Genomic DNA, 25,240 nt, shown 5'->3' on the forward strand with positions numbered 1-25,240 from the left:
AAGGCCATCTCAGCAGGTGCAAGTGGAGGAGTGGGGAATCAAACCCGGTTCTCCCAGATAAGAGTCCGCACACTTAACCACTACACCAAACTGGCTCCTACAAAGATTGTGGCTCTTACCAGAAAGCTCAATAAAAAAACAAAAACAAAGGTGAAGGCAGTCCCCTGTGCAAGCACCAGTCGTTTTCGACTCTGGGGTGACGTTGCTTTCATAACGTTTTCACGGCAGACTTTTTACGGGGTGGTTTGCCATTGCCTTCCCCAGTCATCTACACTTCCCCCCCAGCAAGCTGGGGACTCGGAAGGATGGAAGGCTGAGTCAACCTGGAGCCGGCTACCTGAACCAGCTTTCGCTGGGATCGAACTCAGGTCGTGAGCAGAGGGCTCCGACTGCCGTACTGCAGCTTTACCACTCTGCGCCACGGGGCTCTTAGAAAGCTCAATACTGAATATCAAATATTGCGGAGATATTTTTTTTTAACAAAAAAAACTTAAGTACTAACTGTTTCATAAGCAGTTGGCAATTTAAATACACTTAGGTGCTGGGAGTGCTCTGAAACATAACTTGTTCTCAATATGTATGTAAAAATTTAACAGACGTAGTAGTTATGTGATTCAGTATTCAAAAGATACCATGTGTAGAATTCCAAGCTATTATAATTTTTTCTGTATTTCCAGTTGAATCTATGGAAGACACCAAAGCCCGAACTCCGTGGGAACATACAGACATTCAGTCTTCTAGGATGAAGAGAGCTCTTGCTTCTTGTGCATTAGAGTTCGTGTTAATGCTTGTCCCTCGGGTGATCTATGTCACTGCCATCTGTTTCACTGCTGCTCTCAGGATCTTGATGATTTGACACTCTATTCAGCTCAAGAAAGCTAGCAATGAGCTTGGCCACAGCTTCTACATCACTGTTGGAAAGAAGGGGGGAAGAATTAATTATGCAAGTTATGCAAGAGTTAATTATGCAAAGAGTCATGGAAGTATGTGCACCTGGATGCTTGCATATATACATCCATCAAAGGGGGCAAAACTGGAAAGTACTCATAAGGATCTCTTCCATTTATTCATCTATTAAAGACTAGGGGTTTCTCCCCTGTGGCTCTTCTCCAGAGTCCCAGGATTTCATACAAGTTTTTTTCCTTTCACACTAGAAAAAACTTCAACGAGGTGTCAGAAAATTATTCAAGGAATACACCATTCCTTTTTGCCAGCTGGCTTCTTTGAACTTAACTGAAAACTATACCAATCACCAGCTAACCAAAAGGAGAATTATGCTTGTTCTGCCATTGATCTGTTGGCTGAGAAAGCAACTTCAGTGGTGGAATAAAAGAGATATACATGAGGAATCAATGCGAAGCAACAATTGAGAATTGTATATGGAAAAGCCATATTCCACATTTAAGCTTAGACTCCTTAATATAAAGCACCTGCTGAGATACAAAATATTGCCACTGATAAAAATGCACATTTTCAGATCTGCAACAGGATCAGTTACAAGAACTTTTGGTGCATGAAGACATATGATGCAACAGACTGACGGAACCTCAAGCAAAACAGTTCCATCCATGCTTTCATTATAGTGTACTTTCAGGGAATCCATTCCTATGAACCTGCAAGGCAGCCGTCACCCAGTTCAGACATCACTCAAAAACCAGGGTTAGAGCAGTTGTCTGAATGTAGATTCCTCCATCAACTACAGATAGTTAGGGACTATCAAAGAAGTGTCCAAAGTTGGTCTTAATTATGGTTTCATATACTGTATAAATACATACATCTTGGCTTCTTCCTCAGTGATATTCTCTCAGTTTTCAGAGAGAAGAAGAAGAAGAAGAAGAAGAAGATGAAGAAGATATTGGATTTATATCCCGCCCTCCACTCCGAAGAGTCTCAGAGCGGCTCACAATCTCCTTTACCTTCCTCCCCCACAACAGACACCCTGTGAGGTGGGCGGGGCTGGAGAGGGCTCTCACAGCAGCTGCCCTTTCAAGGACAACCTCTGCCAGAGCTATGGCTGACCCAAGGCCATGCTAGCAGGTGCAAGTGGAGGAGTGGGGAATCAAACCCGGTTCTCCCAGATAAGAGACCACACACTTAACCACTACACCAAACTGGCTCTCCAAGAAGCCAATGAAACCAACATTTGTTAAGGCAAACCAAGATATGAATGGTTGTCTATTAGCAGAATTATGGTTTCACAAACAAACCATAGTTAAAATCAATCATGGTTTCATATGCCACCAGATCTGAGCTATAATACTCTTCAACAGTGACCTCTAAGGCAACCCCCACTTTTGAAGATTCATTTCTGAACAACATAATTAAAAAATCAGGCAAAGCAGCACAGAGAACATAAGAACTAGTCAGTGGCGGAAGACCTGCAATAAGCGGGTTGCCGCTTTGTTTGAACTGTACCCATCTATTACTATAAAAAAATAATTTGTTGGGCCCAGTTAAAGAAAACACTAGTAATATGTATTATATATAGAAAGGAAAATATTAGAGAAGCCATGACTATAAGTTTTTGACAGGCGTTTTTATTTTGAGCACACTTAATGTCCAGGAATGGAAGTTATCCAGGACCTTTAAAAGCCACCTTAAAATATGCCGCAGGTTGAATAACAAGACGCAATAAATGAAATACCTACAATTTAAGATATTAATCGCTTAACACCGTATTTCCAATATAATCTGTTTACAAGAGGTTACCTAACCTTGATACAACCCGGGCCATCATAAAAAAAACTAAAAAAAAAAAAAACCCACTTTGAAATAAATGAAACATCAGCAGTTTATGTAGCAGACAGGATCTTATTGTCACATCTAGGGTTAAATGCAGCTTCCTCACATATCCTGACCAATCACAGAGTAGTAAGTTCACACTATACCTTCTACAGCCCATCACGGCGCTCTGAGTCAGAGGATGTGAAAGCCCCGTGACAAATCTCAAGACAACTAAGTAGCTTTTCCCAAAATAACGTATTTTTTCCTCCTGCACATTCACGGCTCGGATTTCATCCAAAGGAAAGACCACTGCATGGGAAAGAAGGAGCAGAACAGATGAACTATCACGAGTTCTAAGCAAAGCTTGTGCTATGCTCTCACCTGCTACACTTAGTATAAACTAAGAGCATAACAGAACTAAAGACAACCAAGGCACTGGAATTAAGTTGATTTCTGGGGGTCCTCAGTAAGAGCTGGCAACATGGAACTCTTGCCCAAATCAGTTTCTCCTATATCTGGTTTGCTAGCTGGATTTTAGATTTCGCTATATTGATAGGATAGACTCTTGGCCTCTCAATCCTTAACAAAATGAAACCTCCCATCCTCCCATAACAACTGAATAAGCTGTAAGAAGCAAATCCTACAGCCATCTGTTTCGATGTTTCTAGCTATAGGATTTCCACTTTAGAACTATTCAATGGCAATGTCAGTGTTTGAGAATCAATGAAACACATCTGCATATAGAACTTTAAAGCATTTGTGGTATCAGACTGACAGAAATAACATTAGAAAAGACCACAGAGAGAGCAATCCTAAGCAGGTCTACTCAGAAGTAAATCCCATTTTGTTCAGGGGGACTTACCCCCAGGAAAGTGTTCTTAGGATTGCACTGACAGCTTATTAACATCATGGGGTCAACAACTGTCAGCTACAATAGCTAAATAAAACCTCCATATCCAGAGGCAGCATGCCTCTGAACAGTAGCTGTGGGGAACAGCAGCGGGAGGCAATTACCTATATTCCCTTCTTGTACGCTTCCTGGAAGCATCTGGTTTATGACTGGGAAACTGGATTCTGAACTAAAAGAACCTTTTCATCTGATCCAGCAGCCCTTTTCTTATTTTCTTATCTAGTTCAGCTTTCTGCAATGGCCTTACCTGCTTCATTAACAGATGAAAGATGCCCTGTGATGAAGATTCACCTAGGCAGTTTATTTCACTGTCTTGCTAATGACATACAAATCTTTTCCTCATGCTCCACCTGTATTCACAATAAAGGTAAAGGTAGTCCCCTGTGCAAGCACCAGTCGTTTCCAACTCTGGGGTGACATTGCTTTCACAACGTTTTCACTTTTTACAGGGTGGTTTGCCGTTGCCTTCTCCATTCATCTACACTTTTCCCCCAGCAAGCTGGGTACTCATTTTATTGACCTCAGAAGGATGGAAGGCTGAGTCAACTGGAGCCAACTACCTGAACCCAGCTTCCACTGGGATCGAACTCAGGTTGTGAGCAGGGAGCTCACTTGAGTTTTACAATGAACTAAATTCTTAATGGTTTTTGTTCTTGTTTTTGCCATCCCCCCTTTCAGCAGCAGAATTATGCAAATTTGCTGAATTTACAACCTATGCAGGTTACAGAACACACAATTCACATTTTCTTTAGCATAAAAAGCACAGAGTCCTGAAAATTTCACTACTTTTGTCTCCAATGCAGGGCTTTGTATTCATTCCTTTACCTTGATTATGGCCAGCCTTTGACAGGGTCAGTAACTTTTTGTAAAGGTTAAATGTCTCCAAGAAAACTTTTCCTGCATCTTTTTCAAATACAGCTACCTGTAAAAATAATTTTTTTAAAAAAATCACAACACAGAAATAACAGTGAGGCAGAGAGAGAATAATTGCTTTCTAAAAGGAGCATTTAAAACTCCGAGAACAAACACCCCATCATCCCCCATACCAATTAACTGCAATTATTTCAGCAGTTAAGTAAATGTATAACAGCTATGTGATAACAAATAATCATTGCTTTCCTATTACTCTTGAGTTTGGCCTTCAGCTTCTCCTCAAAAGTGGAACTAATTTCATTTCCCACAGGAGGAATTAAGGGATCTTTGCTCGCTCCAGAGACTTCTAATGCAATGGACAACTTGATGACCTGATGCTTAACTACCCTGTTGAAAATGATATATTGCATAAGGAATATGGATGCAGAGTCTCCAGAATGTTAATGAGTTGTTCCCATCCCTGAGCTGTTCTGAAGTCCTGTGTTTTATGGGTACCTCAAAGCTGGGTCTCGTTGAACTTGCAGGAGAGCCGTCCATTTGGCTCATTAACCCCAGGTGCTCCTCCTGACTTGGTAAATGCTGAGCTGTGAGGCACACACTGTCTCCTCTCAAGGAGCTCCAAGTGTGCCCATCACCTCCTGCGTTCCCCTGGCTCTGGGGAAAGGGGAAGCGAGTCGGCCTTTCCTGAATCCTGGGTTGTAGGCTCACTGCCTGTTGGGGTTGCCTCCTCTGTGGTCTCAGTGCCCATGGGGCTGGGGTCCACACTGTCCTTAGCAACTTCAGCAACTGGTGCCTGAGGACCCACTTCCTCTGCCTCACTGACAGGGGTGGTAACAGACTCATCTCGGCCAGTTTCAGTGCTGGAAACTGTACTTAGCACAGTGACCTTCAGAGATGGGAATAGGTTGCTTTACAACTGGCACAAAGGCCAGCCTTCAGCACTATAGAAACCTGGTTTCTCTTTAAGATACGAACATAATACAAAAAAGTACCTGTGAATTAATTAAGTTTGAATCGGAGAAATCTAAAAACATTGTGGAAAATATACCTAGGCAGATTGCCAATATTGGACATCTGTTTTGTCATATTTTTGTTTTACTTTGAAGTTAATTTTTTCTTTCTTTTTTTAAGATAGAGAAGGGAAGGGCTTATTTTCCTCTATTAATTCTGTCCCCACCCCCTTTCACTCCATTATATCCCAGTTTGGATTACAAAAGATTACATCACGATCACTTGGATTACAAAAGACTATCCCATTAACTTGGACTATAAAATACTCTATTTCATCACAAGAAAGAAACTGAAATTATTTAAAGTGGAATAAGATGATAAGACCTGGAATTTGCTACAATGTCTGTCTCTGGAAATCTTATAAATATCATTGCTAAAGCTAAGAAAGAACATGGAAAAAATAACTTGAAACAGATTTGTGTTTTCATTTTGTAGATTTTTTTTAAGTGAAAAGTTTTCTGCTATATGGGGGGGTAGGGATAAAAAAGAGGTTCCATCTTCTTTTGTTTTCCTTGAACTGATTACAAGAGTCTTAGACTGGAACAGGAAAAGCCAATAGTTCTGGGGTCACAGGATAAAGCCTAACCAAGTTCTCTAAATAGACATCTAACTGATTCCAGCACTGAGAGGTCTTAAACTTGTGAACATACGGCAGGAAATAAATATTCACCAAAATTATAGGAAGTTCCTTGAACTTCAAGTGTAATGCCATTGTATATGGAGAGTTATAAGGCAATTTGGTAACCCTCACTTTGAAGTTTACCGTGATTAAACTAATCAATCCTCCAGAACACCTTCTGTTTTTCCCGGGGAGGGATGGTGGCTCAGTGGTAGAGCGTCTGCTTGGGAAGCAGAAGGTCCCAGGTTCAATCCCCGGCCTCTCCAAAAAAGGGTCCAGGCAAGTAGGTGTGAAAAACCTCAGCTTGAGACCCTGGAGAGCCGCTGCCAGTCTGAGAAGACAAGACTGACTTTGATGGACCAAAGGTCTGATTCAGTAGAAGGCAGCTTCATATGTCCATATGTCCAGTATCAACGGCAGGCAATGAGTTTGAGGTAAAACCAGAAACATAAACTTTAACCCAGGGGTGTCAAAGATGCAGCCTGTGGGCTGGATCCAGGCTCTGCAGGGCTGACATCCATCCTGAGCAACTGGCTGGCTCTTGCTTCCTTCTCCTGGCGCTACTTTCACCATGTCTTTCTTCTTTATTTAGAGAGGAAATGAAAGGGAAGGAAAAAGAGAGCACACACACATGCAGGAGAGAAAAGTTCCCTGCACTGGGCCTGTTCTCTTCCAAGCCTCTTCACACCTTTGAGGTGGAAACAAGGGGGAAGGAAAAAGAGAGTGCATGGGCGCGCACCAAAGAAAAGCTCCCCCAACCTCTCCTTCCTCCAGTGGGGCTGCTGCTTAGGGTTGCCAATCCCCAGGTGGGGGCAGGGGATCCCCCAGTTTGGAGGCCCTCCCCTTGCTTCAGGGTCATCACAAAGCGGGGGGAGGGGAGGGAAATGTCTGCTGGGAATTCTGTTATTCCCTATGGAGATTATTCCCATAGAAAATCATGGAGAATTAATCTGTGGGTATCTGGGGCTCCGGGGGGGGGGGCTGTTTTTTGGGGTAGAGGCTCCAAATTTCTTGTACGGCATCTAGTGCCTCTCCCCAAAATATCCCCCAAGTTTCAAAACGATTGGACCAGGGGTCCCATTCTATGAGCCCCAAAAGAAGGTGCCCCTATCCTTCATTATTTCCTATGGAAGGAAGGAATTGAAAAGGTGTGCGGTCCCTTTAAATGTGATGGCCAGAACTCCCTTTGGGGTTCAATTATGTTTGTCACAGCCTTGATCTTGGCTCCACCCCTAATGTCTCCTGGCTCCACCCCCAAAGTCCCCAGGTATTTCTTGAATTGGACTTGGCAACCCTACTGCTGCTGCATTGCCAAGCCTGTTGGGAGGGGGAAGGAAAGACAGGGAGCATCCAAGAAAAGGGAGTCTCATGGCACCTTAAGCCAACAAAGTTTTATTCCAGGTATTTCCTGTGCATGCACACTTCTTTGGATCTATAGGATGCTCTCGTTGCTTCATTGCAGGCACTCCACCACTTTCTCTCTAGCCATCTAAGCTCCCATTTCATGAGCTTTAGCTCCAAGGTAAACCAAGACAGAGGGCACCAAGGAGCCACCTCATCAATGGCTGAGGAGAGGTGGTCATGCCAGTCCTCCACCAGCTATCTAATGAGGCACCAGAGGGCACCAGGTCCCGGAGAGCCATCAGAAGCTGCTCAGGGTCCATCAGGCTCTGTGGGCAAGCCAAAATAAGCTCGCCGCTCAAACAGGCTGGGGCTGGCATGTACAGCCGAGCCTTCAGGGCAAAGTAGTTCGACTATGGCACTGTATCCACAATGATTCAGTCCACTGTCACTCCCACATCAAAGATGAGATCCAGCGTGTCCCCAGCCTGGTGTGTGGGAGCCATGACGTATTGGGAGAGCCCCGGTGTTGCCATGGATGCCACTAGGTTCACAGCCTGTGTGGAGGCCCCATCATCGGCATGGACACTGAAGTCCCCCAAGACAAGTAGTCTGGGGTGTTCCAATGCCCAGCTGGATATAGCCTCCAACAGGGCCAGCAAGGCACTGGCCACTGCACTGGCGATCAGGACACCAGTCAGATTGCTACACTCTCCATGGCTTCCCAAATCAGACTGACATACTCTATGCCAACCACCCTTAGCGGCGGGAGCCCCATACCCAGCAAATCCCCTGCCGCCCGAAGCTCCCCATACTTAAAGGGACAGTTGACAGACCTAGGCTCCCCCCTAGAACTCCAGATGGATCCTTGATAGTCCTGGCACTAAACTCCCAGCTCATCCAATGTCTCTGCAGCACTAGCAAGCTTAACTCCAGCCCCAGCACTAAGACAGATGAGATGAAAATCTCCAATGGCAGTGCAGACAGGGGCGCCAGCAGCAATGGCAACCACGAGCAACACAGGCACTCACGACAAGCAGCAGAGGCCTCGGCAGCAGCAACAGCAGCAGGTCGGTGCACAGACAACAGCGGCAATAGTGGGGCAGTGACAGCAGCAGCGGCAACAGTAGGGCAGCATAGACACTCGCAGTGGGTAGCAGCAGCAACAATGGGGAAGTGCCAGCACTCACAGCAGTGATAACAGCAGCAGTGGGGCAGCAACCCAACACAACAGCAAAGCGCAGGAGGCAAGGGAGTGGGAGCCCAAGAAGGACCAGGCGCAGCAAGGAAATCTACCGCGTCAGATCATGGAGGCAACCAAAACAGAGGCCTCGGCATTCGAAGGTCCAAGAGCCCAGTTCACAATCCAGCAGCTCTTCCACAACTCCCCGTGAACAACAGTGGTTCTCAAAAACCAAATTAGGTGACCAGATCAACATTCCACCAGATCAGTTTCAATTCCAGCCTGCAGTTCTAAAACTTTAAATTCTAATTTCAATCCAGCACCAAAAACAACAAGCTAGAATTTTAATAAATGGTTCTTTAATAAAAAAAAAATTGAAATAGCAAAAGGAACCAAACGAAGTTTTCCAGTATCACTGCTATCATTTATTCTGGCAAGGAAATATTGGCTATAAAAATTAGACAAGTTATTAGGATTTCTGGAATTAAAAAAAAATAAAGAATACAAGATGAAAAGCTATGTGTGTGTCATTATATCAGTAACAAATCCTAACATTTCCCCAGAAATATAAAATGAAATAATTAGATTTTGAACTTATTCTGGATATAAACTGAATAAAAAGAAGACAAAGATAATGCAGAAGAAGAGATTTTTAAAAAAACCCAGTGTTATTAAAAAACCAATGGAGTATTTGGGAATATATATAACAGGACAAAATGACAATCTCTTTAATGATAATTATCACAAAGTTTGGGCAAGCGTTAGCTAAGATGTACAGAAGTGGGGGAAACTGAAAATTTTGTGGCTAAAAAAGAATTTCTCAGCTAAAATGAGTATATTGCCAAAGTTGATTTTTTGTTTCAAATGATACCAAGTCAAAAGATCCTTTAAAAATAAACAACTTTGTATGGAGTGGAAAGAAGCCAAGGATAAGATTTAAAGCTCTGTAAGACAAAAAGAGAGAGGAAGTTTAGCTGTACCAAATATCAAGCTATATCGCCAAGCAGCTGCATTAGTCTGGGTGTCCAACTGGACTACAAATTCTAATCAAAGGAATGTGGAACTGGAGATGCTTGATATTAATGAAGGAATACACAATTATTTATGGGCTAAGAAATCACTAAAAACAATTCAAACACAAGATGGTAATCATATTTTGAGAGATGGTCCATTAAGAATATGGTTTCAGTGCAGAAACAGAACAAGTCTGCCAACTTTGCCATTGACATCCCTAGTTGACATTTATTGTGACAATAATGCAAGAAGGAAATCTGACCACATAACTTGAGTATATGATTATAAGCAAGAAAAATAAAACTCTGGCAAGCAGTTCAAGATGAAGGAAAAAATATCCCATGGTTGTTATACCATCATATGGTATACAAACTGAAAAAACAAATAGTAAAAGGGGGTTGACTAAGAAAGACAATAACATTTGAACAATTAATCACTGCAGGAAGAAGGAGGAGGAGAAAGAGACTGGATTTATACCCCCCCCCTTCACTCAGACTCTCAGAGTGACCTGCAATCTCCTTCCCCTTCCCTCCTGAGAAGACACCATGTGTAAAATAGGTAAGGCTGAAAGAGCTTTTTCAAGAACTGCTCTTGAGAGAACAGCTCTGAAAGAACTTGTGACTGACTCAAGGTCATACCAGCAGGTGCATGTGAAGTGGGGAATCAAACCCAGTTCTCCCAGATTAAAGTCTGCACTCCTAACTGCTACACCAAACTGAAGAAGAAGAAGAAATTGGATTTATATCCCGCCCTCCACTCCGAAGAGTCTCAGAGCGGCTCACAACCTCCTTTCCCTTCCTCCCCCACAACAGACACCCTGTGAGGTGGGTGGGGCTGAGAGGGCTCTCACAGCAGCTGCCCTTTCAAGGACAACCTCTGCCAGAGCTATGGCGGACCCAAGGCTGCTGCAGGGAGGACGGAAACTGGCCAAGCTGGTAGTCGGCATCCTGAGCTCCTCCAAGTCTAACTGGTGGGGTTGCAGTGGCAGGGGGATGACCTGAGTTTTCAGTTCCATTGGCATCTATGGGCTACGCTATTTTTTTTGTTGGCATAACTATATGCCTCTGGCAGGGGGTGTTCCCAGGCTGGAAGGGCTCATGGATCTCACTAACTCTGACCAGGTCCCCAAAACTGCCCACAACCACATCAGCACGGGAGCCTATGCCTCAGTTACGTCAATGGGCAGCCGCTGCAGCCCTCCACCAGCACCTAAGAGTGACAGAGCGGCACAGGGGGCCTGCACCATCGTAACTGGTCTTTATGCTGATGTATCTTGGACATGCACCAATGCAAGAGCTCTGAGATTTTCAGCCCCCTCCCCCTTTAGGATTGCTCTGCCCATTTACTGGATGTCAAATATTAAGAGGAACTGGTATAAAATGTCCTTTAGATGGTATATTACCTCTAAAGATATAGCAAAAACAAATAAAGACTATAATGAGAAGCGCTGGAAATGTCAGAACACAGATGCAACATTCTATTACATGTGGTGGACATGTCAGAAAGCAAGACATTTTGGACAGGGATACATTAAGAAATGCAAAAGATATTACAACTCATGTTTGCTATGGATCCCAAAAAAATGCTTTTTAAATATTTTACCAAGAAATATTACTAAAATACGCAGTAAGTTATTTAAGTCTCTGGTGATGGCAGCAAAGAGGTAGAGCAATACCTAGATCCGAAGGAATGAAAGAATCAACTAAATGTATATGCTATAATGGCAAAATTAATATCTTTTTACACATAATAGACTGACTTCGGAATTTCAAGAAAAAAGGAAAGTCAATTACATAGCTGAAAATTAAGAACGAAATTAAAATAAAATAGAGAATGATAGAAAGAGTTTAGGGAATATATGTTTATAACAAAATGTTATGAGACATAGGGATAGATGGAGAAGATAGATTATATTTAAATAGAAGTGAGATATTAAATGTAAATTTAAGTCAGTTCTATATATATGTATAATTTTGAATATAAATATATTTTGTCTGTTTGTAAATAACATTATTATTATGAACATATGAAGCTGCCTTATACTGAATCAGACCCTCGGTCCATCAAAGTCACTATTGTCTTCTCAGACTGGCAGCAGCTCTCCAGGATCTCAAGCTGAGGTTTTTTACACCTATTTGCCTGGACCCTTTTTTGGAGATGCCAGGGATTGAACCTGGGACCTTCTGCTTCCCAAGCAGATGTTCTACCACTGAGCCACCGTCCCTTCGCTGCTCTCCTGCTACCAGCTGATTGTGGGCAGAAGACTTTTAAGTGCACTGTAGATGCGGTGAGCGGTGCTTCCATAGCGTGTTCAACACAACCATTATGTATTTCTATATACTGCAGAAAGGGGAAATAAAGGACTAAGCCTGGAATTATCTACATACCAAAATTTTCTCTGCCCTTGAATTCGGACAGCTCATCTTCAGATGTAGCTGAATTCAGGTTAGTACCAAAGGGAGGTATCACCAAGATGAAAAAGTGATCACCAAGAAGCAAGCCAGTCGCAATATCTTGAGACCAAAGGAGTAAATATCAACCAGTATAGCAGAGTTTCAGACTAGAATCCTCGAGACCCAGGTTCAAATCTCAACACTACTGTGACACTTGCTAGGTACCCGTGGACCAGTTACACCCTCTCTCAGCCTAACCTATCTCACAGGATTGGTGTAAGGATAAAATGGGGAGCAGGGAGCCACATACTCTCCCTTGAGCCCTTTGGAGGAATGTCCTTGACATCTGTAGAAAACCATAGATCAGAAAATAAAATGGGTTATAAGTAAGAGAAAGTTATGGGAACACTGCAATTGAAGCTTTGAAAGAATATATGTCGCAAGGAAAAATTTGCAAGCAACACAGAATAAGATGCTTCTAAACCCAAGAGCCTTGGAGGATCCTCTTCATAACAAAACACAGATGCAGACCATATGTTGTTGCACACAGTAACAGAAAACAGGCCTTGAAACTACTGTAAGATTTTGAAGTCTTTTCGCCCCAAAAACGTGTTTCAGAAATTACCAGATAATGGTTCACTCAGTGATTCAGTAATGCTCCTATCTGTAAATTATTTTTATGTTTAGTATTTATGTAGATATTCCAGTTGCTGCCTAAACTACTTCATGCGACTTCAGACTAAGTACCACTGACAGTCATTTGGCTAAGGCAATCACAACTTTCAGTTCGTAACACGCTGCTTACCTCCCAGTCCTCAAGATTTTGCACTGCTACAAAAAGGCAGCCAGCAATATAGAAGAGTTTCCATCCAATACTATCTGAATAATACAAAAATATTTCAGCCATTAGAAAGCGGAATCCAAAAGCACACATATATGGCTATTTTATATCTTAAAACTGCACCCTCCTCTGCAGTCTCTGTCAAGTCTGCTGTAACTTCTATAAGATGCAGCTTTGGTTCAGGAAAAGGATCCTGGGTAAAACCACACTGTATTCCGATGCTGCTAGCTTGGACTCTCCTCTCCTCTCCCCCCTCCCTTCCCTTTGTTATGTAGCACTGCTTTGAAATGGGAATATGGGAACAAGATAGTAGAGCCTTCTCAGGAGAGCGTGGTGCCAGGGAGGCGCCCAAGGGAACGAAATAGGAACATCCATGTGTGAATGTGCCCTGCATAGAGTGCCCCTCCCTAAAGAATCCCTTTGATGTATATCTTAAATGCTCGCTTTGATTGTATGCTTGCCAGTCTTTCAATCTGAACCTATAGTCCTGCAACATGTTACAATAAACTAGGAACTTTTTATCAAAAAGGTCTCGTTATTGAAACATCAGACTTGACAGTCTCCAAATTCAGAAAGGATTATTCGCCCGGAATCTCTCTACCAGCTCTGGCTTATTTGCCAGTTCTGACTATTACTGCGACAGAAAGAGCTGGCTTTTATAATCCATGCCTTGGTTGATCCCAGATCGTGCTACTGTAAAGGTGTCCCCCATGAAGCTGCCTTTGAAGGCCACGTGGAAACTTTAATCTGAAATTGTCGCTGTCCATCTTTTGACAGCTAATAAACTCGAGGGACATGCGCTCCAACAACTTCCTTGATTGTTTTGGAGCCCAATTCAAGTTGCTAATTTCAGTCCTGAAATCCCTCAACAGCGGATGAGAAAAGTTTCCAAGGGAATGAATGCTCTTCTACCTTCCTGTTCTTTCAGATCTGCCTATGAAGCTCTATTCTTAATATTATCGCATGTGGATGCCAGGCTGGCATCTACCAGAAACAAGCAATTTTCTGTAGTCACTCCAACGTAACTGTCTTCCTTTGGCGATTTGGATGCCTGTGTCTGATACACACTAATGTTACACTGGCCCTGATAAGGGGATTTTACTCTAAGGACAGAAACTAGAAGGTACATATTTGCAATATTACAACTTGCTGTAAATGTAATTGCTGCTGACATAAGGCGTTTGTGCTGACATTTGTGGCCTTCCAAAAAATTGTATCATTCATTTCCAGATTGAAATATTCCATTTTATTTATTTATTTACTCACTTTATTTGATTTATACCCTGCCCTTCCTTTAGAATAGGCTCAAGGTGGGTTACATCATAAAAGAAAACAGTTAAAACCAAAATAAAACATATCAGGGGTGGTCAACGGTAGCTCTCCAGATGTTTTTTGCCTACAACACTCATCAGCCCCAGCCATTGGCCATGCTGGCTGGGGCTGATGGGAGTTGTAGGCAAAAAACATCTGGAGAGCTACCATTGGCCACCCCTGAAATATATAAAATCTAAAATTACAGACTCAACATTGGAAGCCAAAGTGACAAGCTCTGCCTCACAGGCATGGCCTATTGTCCAGATCCAGCAGATCCTACAGCACTGAGGTGAAATGGAGGGCTGGGGGAGGCCAAAATCAAGTGACATCTGCTGCCTCAGCTGAAAGCCTGGCAAAAGAGTAGGTCCCACAGGGCCTGGATCTCCAGGGGGAGCTCATTCCACCAGGCAGGGGCCAGGGCTGAAAAAGCTATGCCCTCATCAAAGGGGTGGGTACCACCAAAAAGTGTTGGGTTGCTGATCGTAAAGACCTATGGGGCTCATATAGGGAGAGGCGGTCTCGAAGATATGCTGGGCCCTGGCCGTATAGGGTTTTAAAGGTAAGTACTAGCACCTTGAACCAGATCCGATACTCTATAGGTAGCCAGTGCAGTTCATGCAGTGCAGGATGGATCCGTGCCTATATAGGTGATGACATCAACATCCATACAGCAGCATTCTGCACCACCTGGAGCTTCCAGAGCAGGGTCAAGGGCAGCCCTACATAGAGAGAGTTACATTAGTCTAGCCTGGAAGTGACTGTCACATGGGTCACTGTGGCCAGGTCATGGGGCATGAGATATGAGACCAACTGTCTGACCCACCTCAGATGGAAAAAGGTTGATCTGACAGTGGTGGTCAGAGAGGCGGCCAGACGTACCCCCAAGTTCTTCACCCCTAATGTGGGCACCAATGGAGCCCCGTCAAAGGGTGGGAGCCTGATCTCTGATCCCAATCTCCTGTAGAGGACCTCTGCACAGGACCTCTGTCTTCAATAGATTCAGTTTCAGCAGGCTCTGTTGCAACCATATAGCCACAGCTTGCAATACCCTACCCAGTTCCTCTGGGGCCAAATCTGGGTGGCCATCCATCAGCAGATAGAGCTGGGTGTCATCCAAATATTGGTGACACCCCAGTCCATATCTTCAGATAATCTGGGCAAGGGAGTGCAAATAGGTGTTAAATAACATCAGGGAAAGAATCACTCCCAGTGGCAAACCACATTGTAATGGGCACCACTGGGATATTTCAACCCTGAGTGCCACCCTCTGTCCCCAACTTTGGAGAAAGGAGACCAGCCACTGTAAGGCCAGCTCCTGTATCCCCGTGTCGGCAATGCAGTGGCCGACACATTGTTGTCAAGCATACTGAATACTACTGACAGATCAAGAAGGATCAGCAGTGCCAAACCGCCTTGATCCAGATGCCTCCAGAGGGCTTTATCATCCACCAAGGTGACCAACACCATCTCCGTCCCATGAGGAGAGTGGAGGCTGGACTGGAAGGGATCCAGGACATCAGTGTCCTCCAAGAAAGACTGGAGCTGTGTCACCACCACCCTCTCCACTACCTTGCCCAGGAACAACAAATTCGAGACTGGGTGGTAGTTTGCTAGGACTGTAGGGTCCAAAGATGGTTTCTTCAAGAGAGGATGAATCACTGCCTCCTTCAAGGCCCCCAGGAATGCCTCCATTGAGAGGGACAAATTGATGCTCTCCCTCAGGGGAGTCTGTTCACCATCACCGCAGGCTTTAACCAGCCATGACAGGCAAGGATCAAGGAGGTAAGTGGTGAGTTTCACAGCAGCCAGGGTCTTATTAACTTCATCCTGGGAGAGCAGGCTGAAATGGCCCAAAACTGGATCTGAAGATAGGCAAGGAGCGACATATCTGCAAAATAATTCGCGAAAGCCACACAGCCTATGTTTAATTCCCTAACATTTGGCATGCCCTGAGTCAAAGATGTTAAAGACTGAATTAATCTAAATAATTGAGTTGGGTGTGATTTTGCAGAAGCGATGGAGGTCGCATAGAACTCCCTGCCTCACTAACCTGTTACATTTCTTTGAGGGGGTGAACAAACATGTGGACAAAGGAGACCCAATAGATGTTGTTTACCTTGACTTCCAGAAAGCTTTTGATAAAGTTCCTCATCAAAGGCTCCTTAGAAAGCTTGAGAGTCATGGAGTAAAAGGACAGGTCCTCTTGTGGATCAAAAACTGGCTGAGTAATAGGAATCACAATCCATTCCCTTCATAAATTGCCACAGAAGAACAACATAAATTGCCAACGAACATTATCAAAGGTCTTTTCTGCATCCAGACAGAAAAATGCCAGTTGTTTTTCTGGATGGCTCTCATAGTATTCCATTATATTACATACTGTTCTGACATTATCTTTCAGGTACCTTCTAGGAAGAAATCCTGCCTGGTCTTGGTGTATTGTAGACTGTAAGACCTTCCTCAAGCGTTGCGCCAATATTACAGCAAAAATTTTATAATCCACATTTAAAAGAGATTGGCCAGTAGTTTTTTATATCTTTCAAATCTGCACCCTCCTTTGGAATTAAAGATATTGTAGCTTCTTGCCATGAGACTGGTATTTGAGCTTCCTCTTGAATCTTTTCAATAAACCGTTTAAATGGTAACAGTAAGGGCTCTTCATAAGCCTTATAAAACTCAGCAGGTAAGCCATCTGGACCCAGTGCTTTACCATTCTTTTGGGATGTCATTGCATCTCTCACTTCCCTTACCATTATTGGTTAAATTAAAAATTTTTGTTGTTGTTCTGTGAATTTATTAAGATTATTTTGTTTAATATATTCTTCTAAGTCTACCTTTTGAACTTGTTTATCTTCATAGCATAAATCCAATGTCTTCTTCATATAATCTCTTATAAAATTGTTCCACAAGTTGGCATATCTCCTGTCTTTGGACTTTCTTTTTTACTATTTTCATCTTTCAATACCGGTATTATTCTTTTGGCACTCTCTTTTCTCATTCTACAGGCTAGCCACCTTCCAGGTTTGTTAGCATGTTCAGAAAAGTTTTGTCCGGCAAATCTCAATTTTTTCTCTGTTTCCTCTATGAGCAATAGATTAAGTTGGTGTTGTATTTTTTTAACTTTATTTTGAAACTCCTGTTTTGTAGGCTGTGCTTTTAAATTCTTTTCAGCTTCTCCTGCTTGTGACATTAGTCTTTGATAATTTTCCATTCTTTCTTTCTTTCTTTTTCTTGGTACTATATCTAATTGCAAGGCCCCTAAAAAATGCTTTGGCAGTATCCCAAACCACTTGCATCTTTACATCTTGGGTTATATTCTGATACTTTCACTATTTTCATCTTTTATATTCTGTTTAAAAAAGGATTCCATTTCAACCTTAGATTCTTTAAGAAAATCTTTATATTTTAAAATAGAAGTATTTAGCCTCATTTTGTCCATAGCTTTTAACATTTTTGCCTCCAGAGCGTCAAATTGAGATTGCATCTTGTCAAATGATTGGGCTCTTGCACGTGTTGTTCTTTCTACTGACATATAAAAAATCACCAAACCTTAAAAAAATCCCCACATAAAATTTAGCATCCAATCCAATAGCTTAGAGCCAGTTCTTTCAGATGAGACTAGTTTCGTTTTTCTCCCTTCTTCCTGAGCAAAGATATTGAATTTTAACAATTTTGACAGTTTTTCTCCCTTTTAAAATGGCAATCGTTATTTCTCTATGGTACAGTTCCAGCCTAGAGAGGTCTCTCTTCGTCTTTCTTGATCTGAGTCTTGGACTCAATTCCTTCCTAGTTCAAAGGTCGGATGTCACAGCTCTTGTTGTCCTTATAGGCTCTGATTTATTGTCCAGCCCCTTTTAGTTTCACTTCCTGTCACAGCTTAGACTGATCTCGTGTCTAGTCTCGCAGTTTTTTGAGCTGCATGAAGAAACCGCAACCACAAAAATCCACAACAATATGTCTTTTCTCCAAAATATCTTTGAAGGCAATTGTTTTTACGACGTTCAATTTTCACAAGCTGAATTCTTTTCCTGCTATGCCCCCCCTCAGCTCAGTTCATTCTAGGTTCTACAGTTTATGGGCATGTATACACGGCAACTCTCTTTTCTTTCTTCTGCGTCACCAGCCTCCCATTGCCAACTTTCACTCTTATCTTGAAGGTTTTTTTTTTTTTTGCTGTTGTTCACATCCAAAGCCACAGAGCTCAGCTTAACAAGGTAAAAGTTTTTTTTTCCATTCAATTATGCTTTGCCTTCGTCTGTTATTAATCCACTCAGTGTTTAAACTATATTCAAAGTCTCTCAGAGTGAAGATAAGAATGATGAGTCTACCTTTTAGATGTTCTCAACTCCCCCGGCTGTTATTTTCTTGCAATTAAAATCAGTCCTTCTAGAGTGCTTGGATTCCGACAGCCTTAAGTGACCGAAGTCACTTTAGAGTCACTGTAGACGATGGTTGACAAATTCCAGTGCCGGACATCAAGAAATGAAGGAGTCAGCTCCCTGACTGCTCCAGTTCGATATCAACAGCATTAAAGGAAGATAAGTCGTCTTGGGTTAACCCTTGCCTAGGGTTAATGAGCATAGACCTTATCAGGGGTCTTTAATACCCTGAACAGTGACAATAAAATCCCCCTCTGTTAGGGAGCTGCAGACTGTCTAGTTTTGTTAGATATCTAAAGGTCTTCCTCCTTTTTATAGAATGAAGTCCATTCACATTAATAGAGATTATTGATGCCATTATGGATTTTTCTTATCACTATCTTTTTTATCTTTTTTAGTCAGCAATCTTGTTGGATATTTCCTTAATTCATTTGGGTCCTCTTCATCTAGAACGTCTTCTTCCTCTTCGTCCTCCTCCTTTTTCTTCCCCTCTTTTTTCTCCGCTTTCTCCAGAAAGTTTTGAGCTTTAAAAATAGAGTTTATCCTATATCTGTTCTCTTCATAGGTAATTAGCCATGTATAAGGTATTAGCCATGTATATGGCATTAGCCATGTATAAGGTATTTCTCTTTCTCTCAAAAAGTTTGTCAAGGTTTGATATTTTCTTCTCCTTTGTCTGACTGGCCATGGCACCTCTCTCAGAATTTTCTCCATATTTCCTGCTATCATCACTGATTTGTCTCTCGCTTGCTTCAAAATATTATCTCTGGTCTTCTTTCTTGTGAGCTTCAGATGGATTTCGCTGGGCAATTTATTCCGTCTTGTAAAGCTTGATGGCACTCGCTTAACTTGATCAAACTCTTCTTCCATCTTTTCAGGTGTCACCTGTAGAATTTCTGCCAAGGTTTCATTTAATATTTTCTGTAAGTCTTCAGTCTTTTCTTCTGGTACATTTTGGAACCTCAGCATGTAAGCTGCTCTATCTAGCTCTAACTATAGAAGTCTACTATCATACACTTTCTGTTCTTTTTCCAGTTGTTCCACCTTGTGTGTGTTGTCACCTGTGTATCTAAAACCTTTAAAGCTTTATTGGTCCCTGCAGTCTGTTTTCTGTTCTCTTGGAGCTCTTGTTTGATTTCTGCCATCTGTTCGCCTATGTTGTCTACTTTGCCAGTCAGCTGTGCTATGGCAGTTAGAGTATTTTGCATCTCTTTCATGTCCCCCTGCATAGCTGTGAACCTCCTTAGGCCAGACGAAGAACTGGGTGAGGGGATTGGTGGTTAACCTTCTCCATCGTCTATTTTTTTTAGTTACCTCTTTAAAGCCAGTAGCAGCTTTATTTTCCATCCTTATTAGTATATTTGCACTCACATGCACAAATGTGATGTACTACCCTTTCAGTAGTCTGTTTTGGAACACAAAGTTCTTATTTTTGTTAGTTGAGCTAGTATCTATCAGACTGTGTTAATGTTATGCAAAGATAGTAGTTTGTTTAAAAAAAAAGAACAACCTTCTTGCTTCTAATTTAACAAACCCCAAACAACGATAAGTCTTATATTAAATAAAGTCTTTTTACAACAAGAATCTTTACTATCACCTACAGCTCAACTCACAGAAACAGAAACAGTTCACTGTCGTGTCTTTTTCAGAACAAGCAGTTCAATGGAATCCAGGTTCCAACAAGTTCATCCCACTGTCCAAACTGTAATCCAGGGCTGAATGCCCCATTTGTATAATCCACAGGCAGAAGCAGAAATTAAAAATAGCCCCAAAACACACACACACAAATAAAACAGTCCAGATGATCCCAAAATGAAAATAAAGAAGTGAAAATTCCACAGAGAGGGGGGGAAAGAAAAAATGTCCAGACCATATGGTTGAAAAGGAGTCCTCCAAAAAAAAAAAACATTTACAATAAACACACAAGAAGAAAAAGAGCGAGGAAAAAAATATATATAAAACCAAAGTTAAAAAACCATATCCATAATATCCACCATCAAGGTACTACCCTTTCAGTAGTCTGTTTTGGAACACAAAGTTTTCCAAACTTACTTAGAAGCTTTCACAGCTATTCTTCCAACAATCAACAGCATAGCTGCATTTTATAATCCACTGTACAAAACCAATATACAACACTGTATCTGTCCTATAAAGTTCAATTCTTTATGATATTCATTGACAACTGAGCCTTCTTACACCACCTGTCCTTCTCATCCACATATGTTTGCAAGAAGCTTTCTAGCAGCAAGCTCTTTGCTTCCTCCCCAGCAAAAGTTTAAAACAAATCAATTCAGTTCAGCCATCAAGTCTTTTCTGTCTTTAGAGACTGGTGTGATTCATATTTCCCCAGGGTAACATTGAGAAAGTAATCAGATTAGGCAGGAATTTTTGGAGACCTCCGAAGAGAAAAGGAGAGGGTTGTATCCTCCCCCCTTTCTCACCGCTTCTGCCTCTGTCCGTGCTCCACTTTATTCCCAACTTTCCAGTCGCCCCTGGTTGCACGAATGTTGCTTCAGGATTCAATATTGAAAGAAAGAAGAGACTTACAATCTCCTTCGTAGAGGTAATACAGCTTACTCAAATCATGCAGAAGTCCTTGATGAAGAGAGAAGAAACAGGTCCGGCAGTCAACCCTGATGCCATTTAAAAATGGCGATCGGAGCAGCGAGGCTCACAGCGAGCTGGGCACAGGAGACAGCCGCTGCCGTCAATCCCGACCTCCAGCTCAAGCTGTCTGCCTTCCGAGACCCTTCCTGTGTTCCAGAGATGGGTCTCCTAGTTGGAGAGACCCCTCGACTGCTCGATTAAGGAGCAGCTTCGGACGAGCCGGTCCGAATCGTTCCTTAGTTCAGGTCGCCGAAACCGGAAGCCAATTGTTGATATTGTTTCTGCACATACATGTTGTCTAGAAATATAATGCCAAATATCTGTATTCAGCTATCACTATTAGGTGGCTTTAAGCAAGTCATTGCTTGAGCCCCAGCCCCTCTCCAAAACAGGAATATCACCACCTATTTTACAGGGATGTTGTAAGGATTAACAGAAAATAATGTACATGGAGAGCCTTAAATACTAAAAGAAAAATATCTGTATTTTAAATTCACACTAGCAGATCTGTATTTTAAATTCACACTCCCCCCTCCCAAAAAAACCCCAATACAATAGCTAATTATCATTATACAAAATATGTATGAATGATGATGTAAGCCCCTCATTTCCACATACACAGGTAGGAAAACTCTACACACTTGGGAGACTTCTCAGGTGGTATGCAGAAAAATGTGACTTTGTAAGTTGTATATGCAATATTTGTTCTATTCTCCAGCACAAACATTTGCTGATAATATTATTTTTACTGTCCCTTATGCTGGTTCTATTTTTGCTGTGCAAATGCATCCCCAATTACAGCAACCATATAACGTCAACTACCCTATCTGCAAGAGGCAATGCGAAGATTTACAGTAGTCAGTGCACAAGCCACGCACGTGTTCCAGGATCAGCTAAATAGCTGATCTTTCTGCCACTTCCCTGATTTCTAAAAGAACTTAAAATTGTATATAAGGGAGAGAGCCATTTCCCCAAATCTGCATTTTAGATTCACCCCCACCCCCATTCCATCTTATTCTACTGGATTGATCTGCAGCCTTTGATACAGTAGAACATGCCATCCATTTTGAGGCATTTTGGGGCAAAGAAAGTATTGAAGATATGCTTTGGACTGGTTTTAAATAATTCTTCACAGATAAGACTCAAAGGGTTGCAACTGGAAATCAGTTATCTGATTTCAGAGAGCCAGTTTGGTGTAGTGGTTAAGTGTGCGGACTCTTATCGGAGAGAACCGGGTTTGATTCCCCACTCCTCCACTTGCACCTGCTGGAATGGCCTTGAGTTACCTATAGCTATCACAGGAGTTGTCCTTGAAAGGACAGCTGCTGTGAGAGCCCTCTCAGCCCCACCCACCTCACAGGGTGTCTGTTGTGGGGGGAGAAGACAAAGAAAATTGTAAGCTGTTCTGAGTCTCTGATTCAGAGAGAAGGGCAGGGTATAAATCTGCAGTCTTCTTCTTCAACTTCAGAGTTGGAGTTGTCCCATGGGATTCCACAGGAAACAACCTTGTCCCACAAATTATTCAAACTCTATGGAATGCCTTTAAGAGAAATCATTTATAGCTTTGGAAGTGAATATCATCAATATGTTGATGACACCCAGCTCTGTTTCTCTCTATCCAAATCCCCTGGTTTTCCAGTAGAGGTTTAGAGCCACTGCCTGACTGCTGTGGTTAAATGCCTGAAAGGGAACAAAATGAAACTGAACCCAGACAAGACAGAAGCAGTGCTGGTTGGAAGGACATTGTGTTTCTAATTTTTGATAAGGTTTAGTTGACCTTTGCTGACTTGGTCAAGAACCTGTGGGTTATATTAGATCCAGCATTACTGCTGGAGAAAGCACGTTAATGCAGCTACAAAAAAACATTTTCATCCAACTCAGTCTAGCCTGGAAGATGACCCCAAACTTGAAATGGCCAAACTAGCCAGCAGAATCCATACCAAGTTACACTGAAACTGGACAACTGTAATGTACTCTACACAGGTCTCAATTTGAAGTCAACTTGGAGATTCCAGCAGGTGCGGAATACTGCAGCTTAGTTATTATCAAAAGCTAGACAGATCATGCATATTACTTCCATTCTGAAGTCACTACATTGGCTGCCCATCCATTACCAGACTCAATAAAAGATATCAGCTATTGCCTACAAAGCCATCCATGACCTTGATCCATCATAACTGAAGGACCACCTCTCTCCCTCTGCTCCTTATGGTGAATCTAAATAATTGGTTTATTTATTGGATGTCCCATCCTTTTGACTGTACTGCTTTATACTGTGTTATCTGCCTTGAGTCGCAGTAAGAAAGAGTCCACCGACAAAAAGGGTCTATCTTGTGTCATCTACGTGGTCTATTTTTACTGTGGCCCAGTTATAAAATGCTGACTCATGTATACAATTCAAAACCTCTGCCAGGTACTCTAAGCTTTCTAAGGAAAACACAATAGAAGTCAAGAAAAAGTAATACATGTTCTGCTACCTCCTTTACCAAAGACATTTTGATTCCAAGAAAGTTCTAGTGAGTTCTATTGAAAAGTCCCTTACAGAAGTTGCTGAATTTTACCTTCACTGTAATACGCAGCAGCCAAGCCCACAGAAGAGATTCCTAGAAAGAGAAGAAAGAAATACAAACTCACTATAGCTTTTTATAAAAATTGTCAGTATCTAGTTCTTACACACCATTAACCCTTGCTTGGCCCCACAATCCCAGGCAATCCATATCAGTCAGAAGGACAACTTACTAGGAGCCAAACATAATATTTCAGGAAGGAGAAAAGATGTGCACACAAGGACTGCAATCTTACCTACAAGGAGAGACCAAGATCTTATGCCAGGTGACCTCTTTAAATGAAGAATATTGTTTGAATGGGCTTCAACCAGCATATACATTTTCGGGAGGCGGGGGAGAGCCACCGAGCTGAACTGCACTTACAAAAGCCACCTACAGAATGATGAAAGGAAAAAAGGCAACTGATGCATTGCTTGCAGGATAGCCTTAGTACCTTGAAATCTAACCACCAAATCCTACACACTTATTTGGTGGCGTTTATCAGCAATGCACAAGCGCTGACAATCCAATGTGCATACTCCGAAGCGGAAACTGCACCTTTGACATCTGCCTAAGCGACGCTAAAAGAATTGTGCCTTTTCCGGACAGTGCATTTCAATGTCATAATAACAATACAATATCACAACAAATAACCTACCCCCCCCCTGCCCCCGCAAAAAAACAACAACAACAAAACTTCCAACCCCCTCCGCCCCGTGCAAAAAGTTACTGCACAAGCAACTCTTCCTTTCAGTGCGCATATCTTACAACTGAAAGTTGCAAAAGAGGAAGTCGCGCTAACATTTCCCTCCGTGCGCATCTTACAGTAGAGAGCAAACTGCCTGCTCCCCGGAGACTCCTTCCCTCCTACAACTCGGGGCGTTTCGTCCTCTCTCCTCGGGCGCCTCCTTCTCCTCCCTCCTTTCAAACTCACCGCAAACTCCTTCGGGCGGGGAAAAAAACCAGGCTTCGAATATCGCAGAGGTCAAAGAGCTCAGCCCCTGAGCAGCTCTGCAGCCTCCACGAGTCTGGACGGAGGGAAACAAGGCTTCGGTTCAATATCACTTCCGGTTCCGATTAGACGCTTGAAGCGCAAGCAAGGGGTATGAATTGAGGGGTCACATGCGCAAGAGAACGGGCGGCGCAGAAAGGACTGCAGGGGGAGGTCACGTTGGAGAGTGAGGGTCCCGCTATCATGAGAATGTTCTTGTTGTTGCATTGAAGAGTTATGGGTTGGTTAGTTTTCAATGCAAAGAAGTCCGAGCTAGAATCCCCCTTAGAGCCTGAAATGGTGCATTTGGCCACCTCAGTTTTGCCTGCCGCCGCCTTCTCTTGAACTTCTCTGTAAAATGCAGAACAATAATTTGCTTCTTATTCTGGTTATAACTAGAAGGGGGACGGACTGAAACGAATGACAAGATTGCTCACAGGAAACAATAGGAGAGCCTGGATTGTCCATTGGATACAATGGATGAGAAGATTGCC

The 25,240-nt window shown here is 42.5% G+C and overlaps 1 protein-coding gene across 2 annotated transcripts; it reads right to left on the bottom strand.

Moving 5' to 3' along the window:
- Window positions 1-651: 651 nt before the first annotated feature.
- LOC132581171 (cytochrome b-245 chaperone 1) lies at window positions 652-25,240 on the bottom strand. 2 transcript variants are annotated; one of them, XM_060252299.1, is made up of 7 exons: window positions 24,690-25,240; window positions 24,012-24,148; window positions 23,771-23,812; window positions 12,874-12,947; window positions 4,460-4,556; window positions 2,889-3,033; window positions 652-911 (listed from the first exon to the last, which is right to left on the bottom strand). In XM_060252299.1, exons 2-7 carry the CDS (start codon window positions 24,094-24,096, stop codon window positions 782-784), a joined length of 573 nt encoding a protein of 190 aa, XP_060108282.1. In that variant the 5' UTR covers window positions 24,097-24,148; window positions 24,690-25,240; the 3' UTR covers window positions 652-781. The 2 variants fall into 2 exon arrangements, with proteins under 2 accessions (XP_060108282.1, XP_060108283.1); XM_060252300.1 differs by having other exon boundaries at window positions 24,581-24,735.

Source organism: Heteronotia binoei, chromosome 13 (assembly GCF_032191835.1).
Source record: "Heteronotia binoei isolate CCM8104 ecotype False Entrance Well chromosome 13, APGP_CSIRO_Hbin_v1, whole genome shotgun sequence".
Taxonomy (NCBI): Eukaryota; Metazoa; Chordata; class Lepidosauria; order Squamata; family Gekkonidae; genus Heteronotia; species Heteronotia binoei.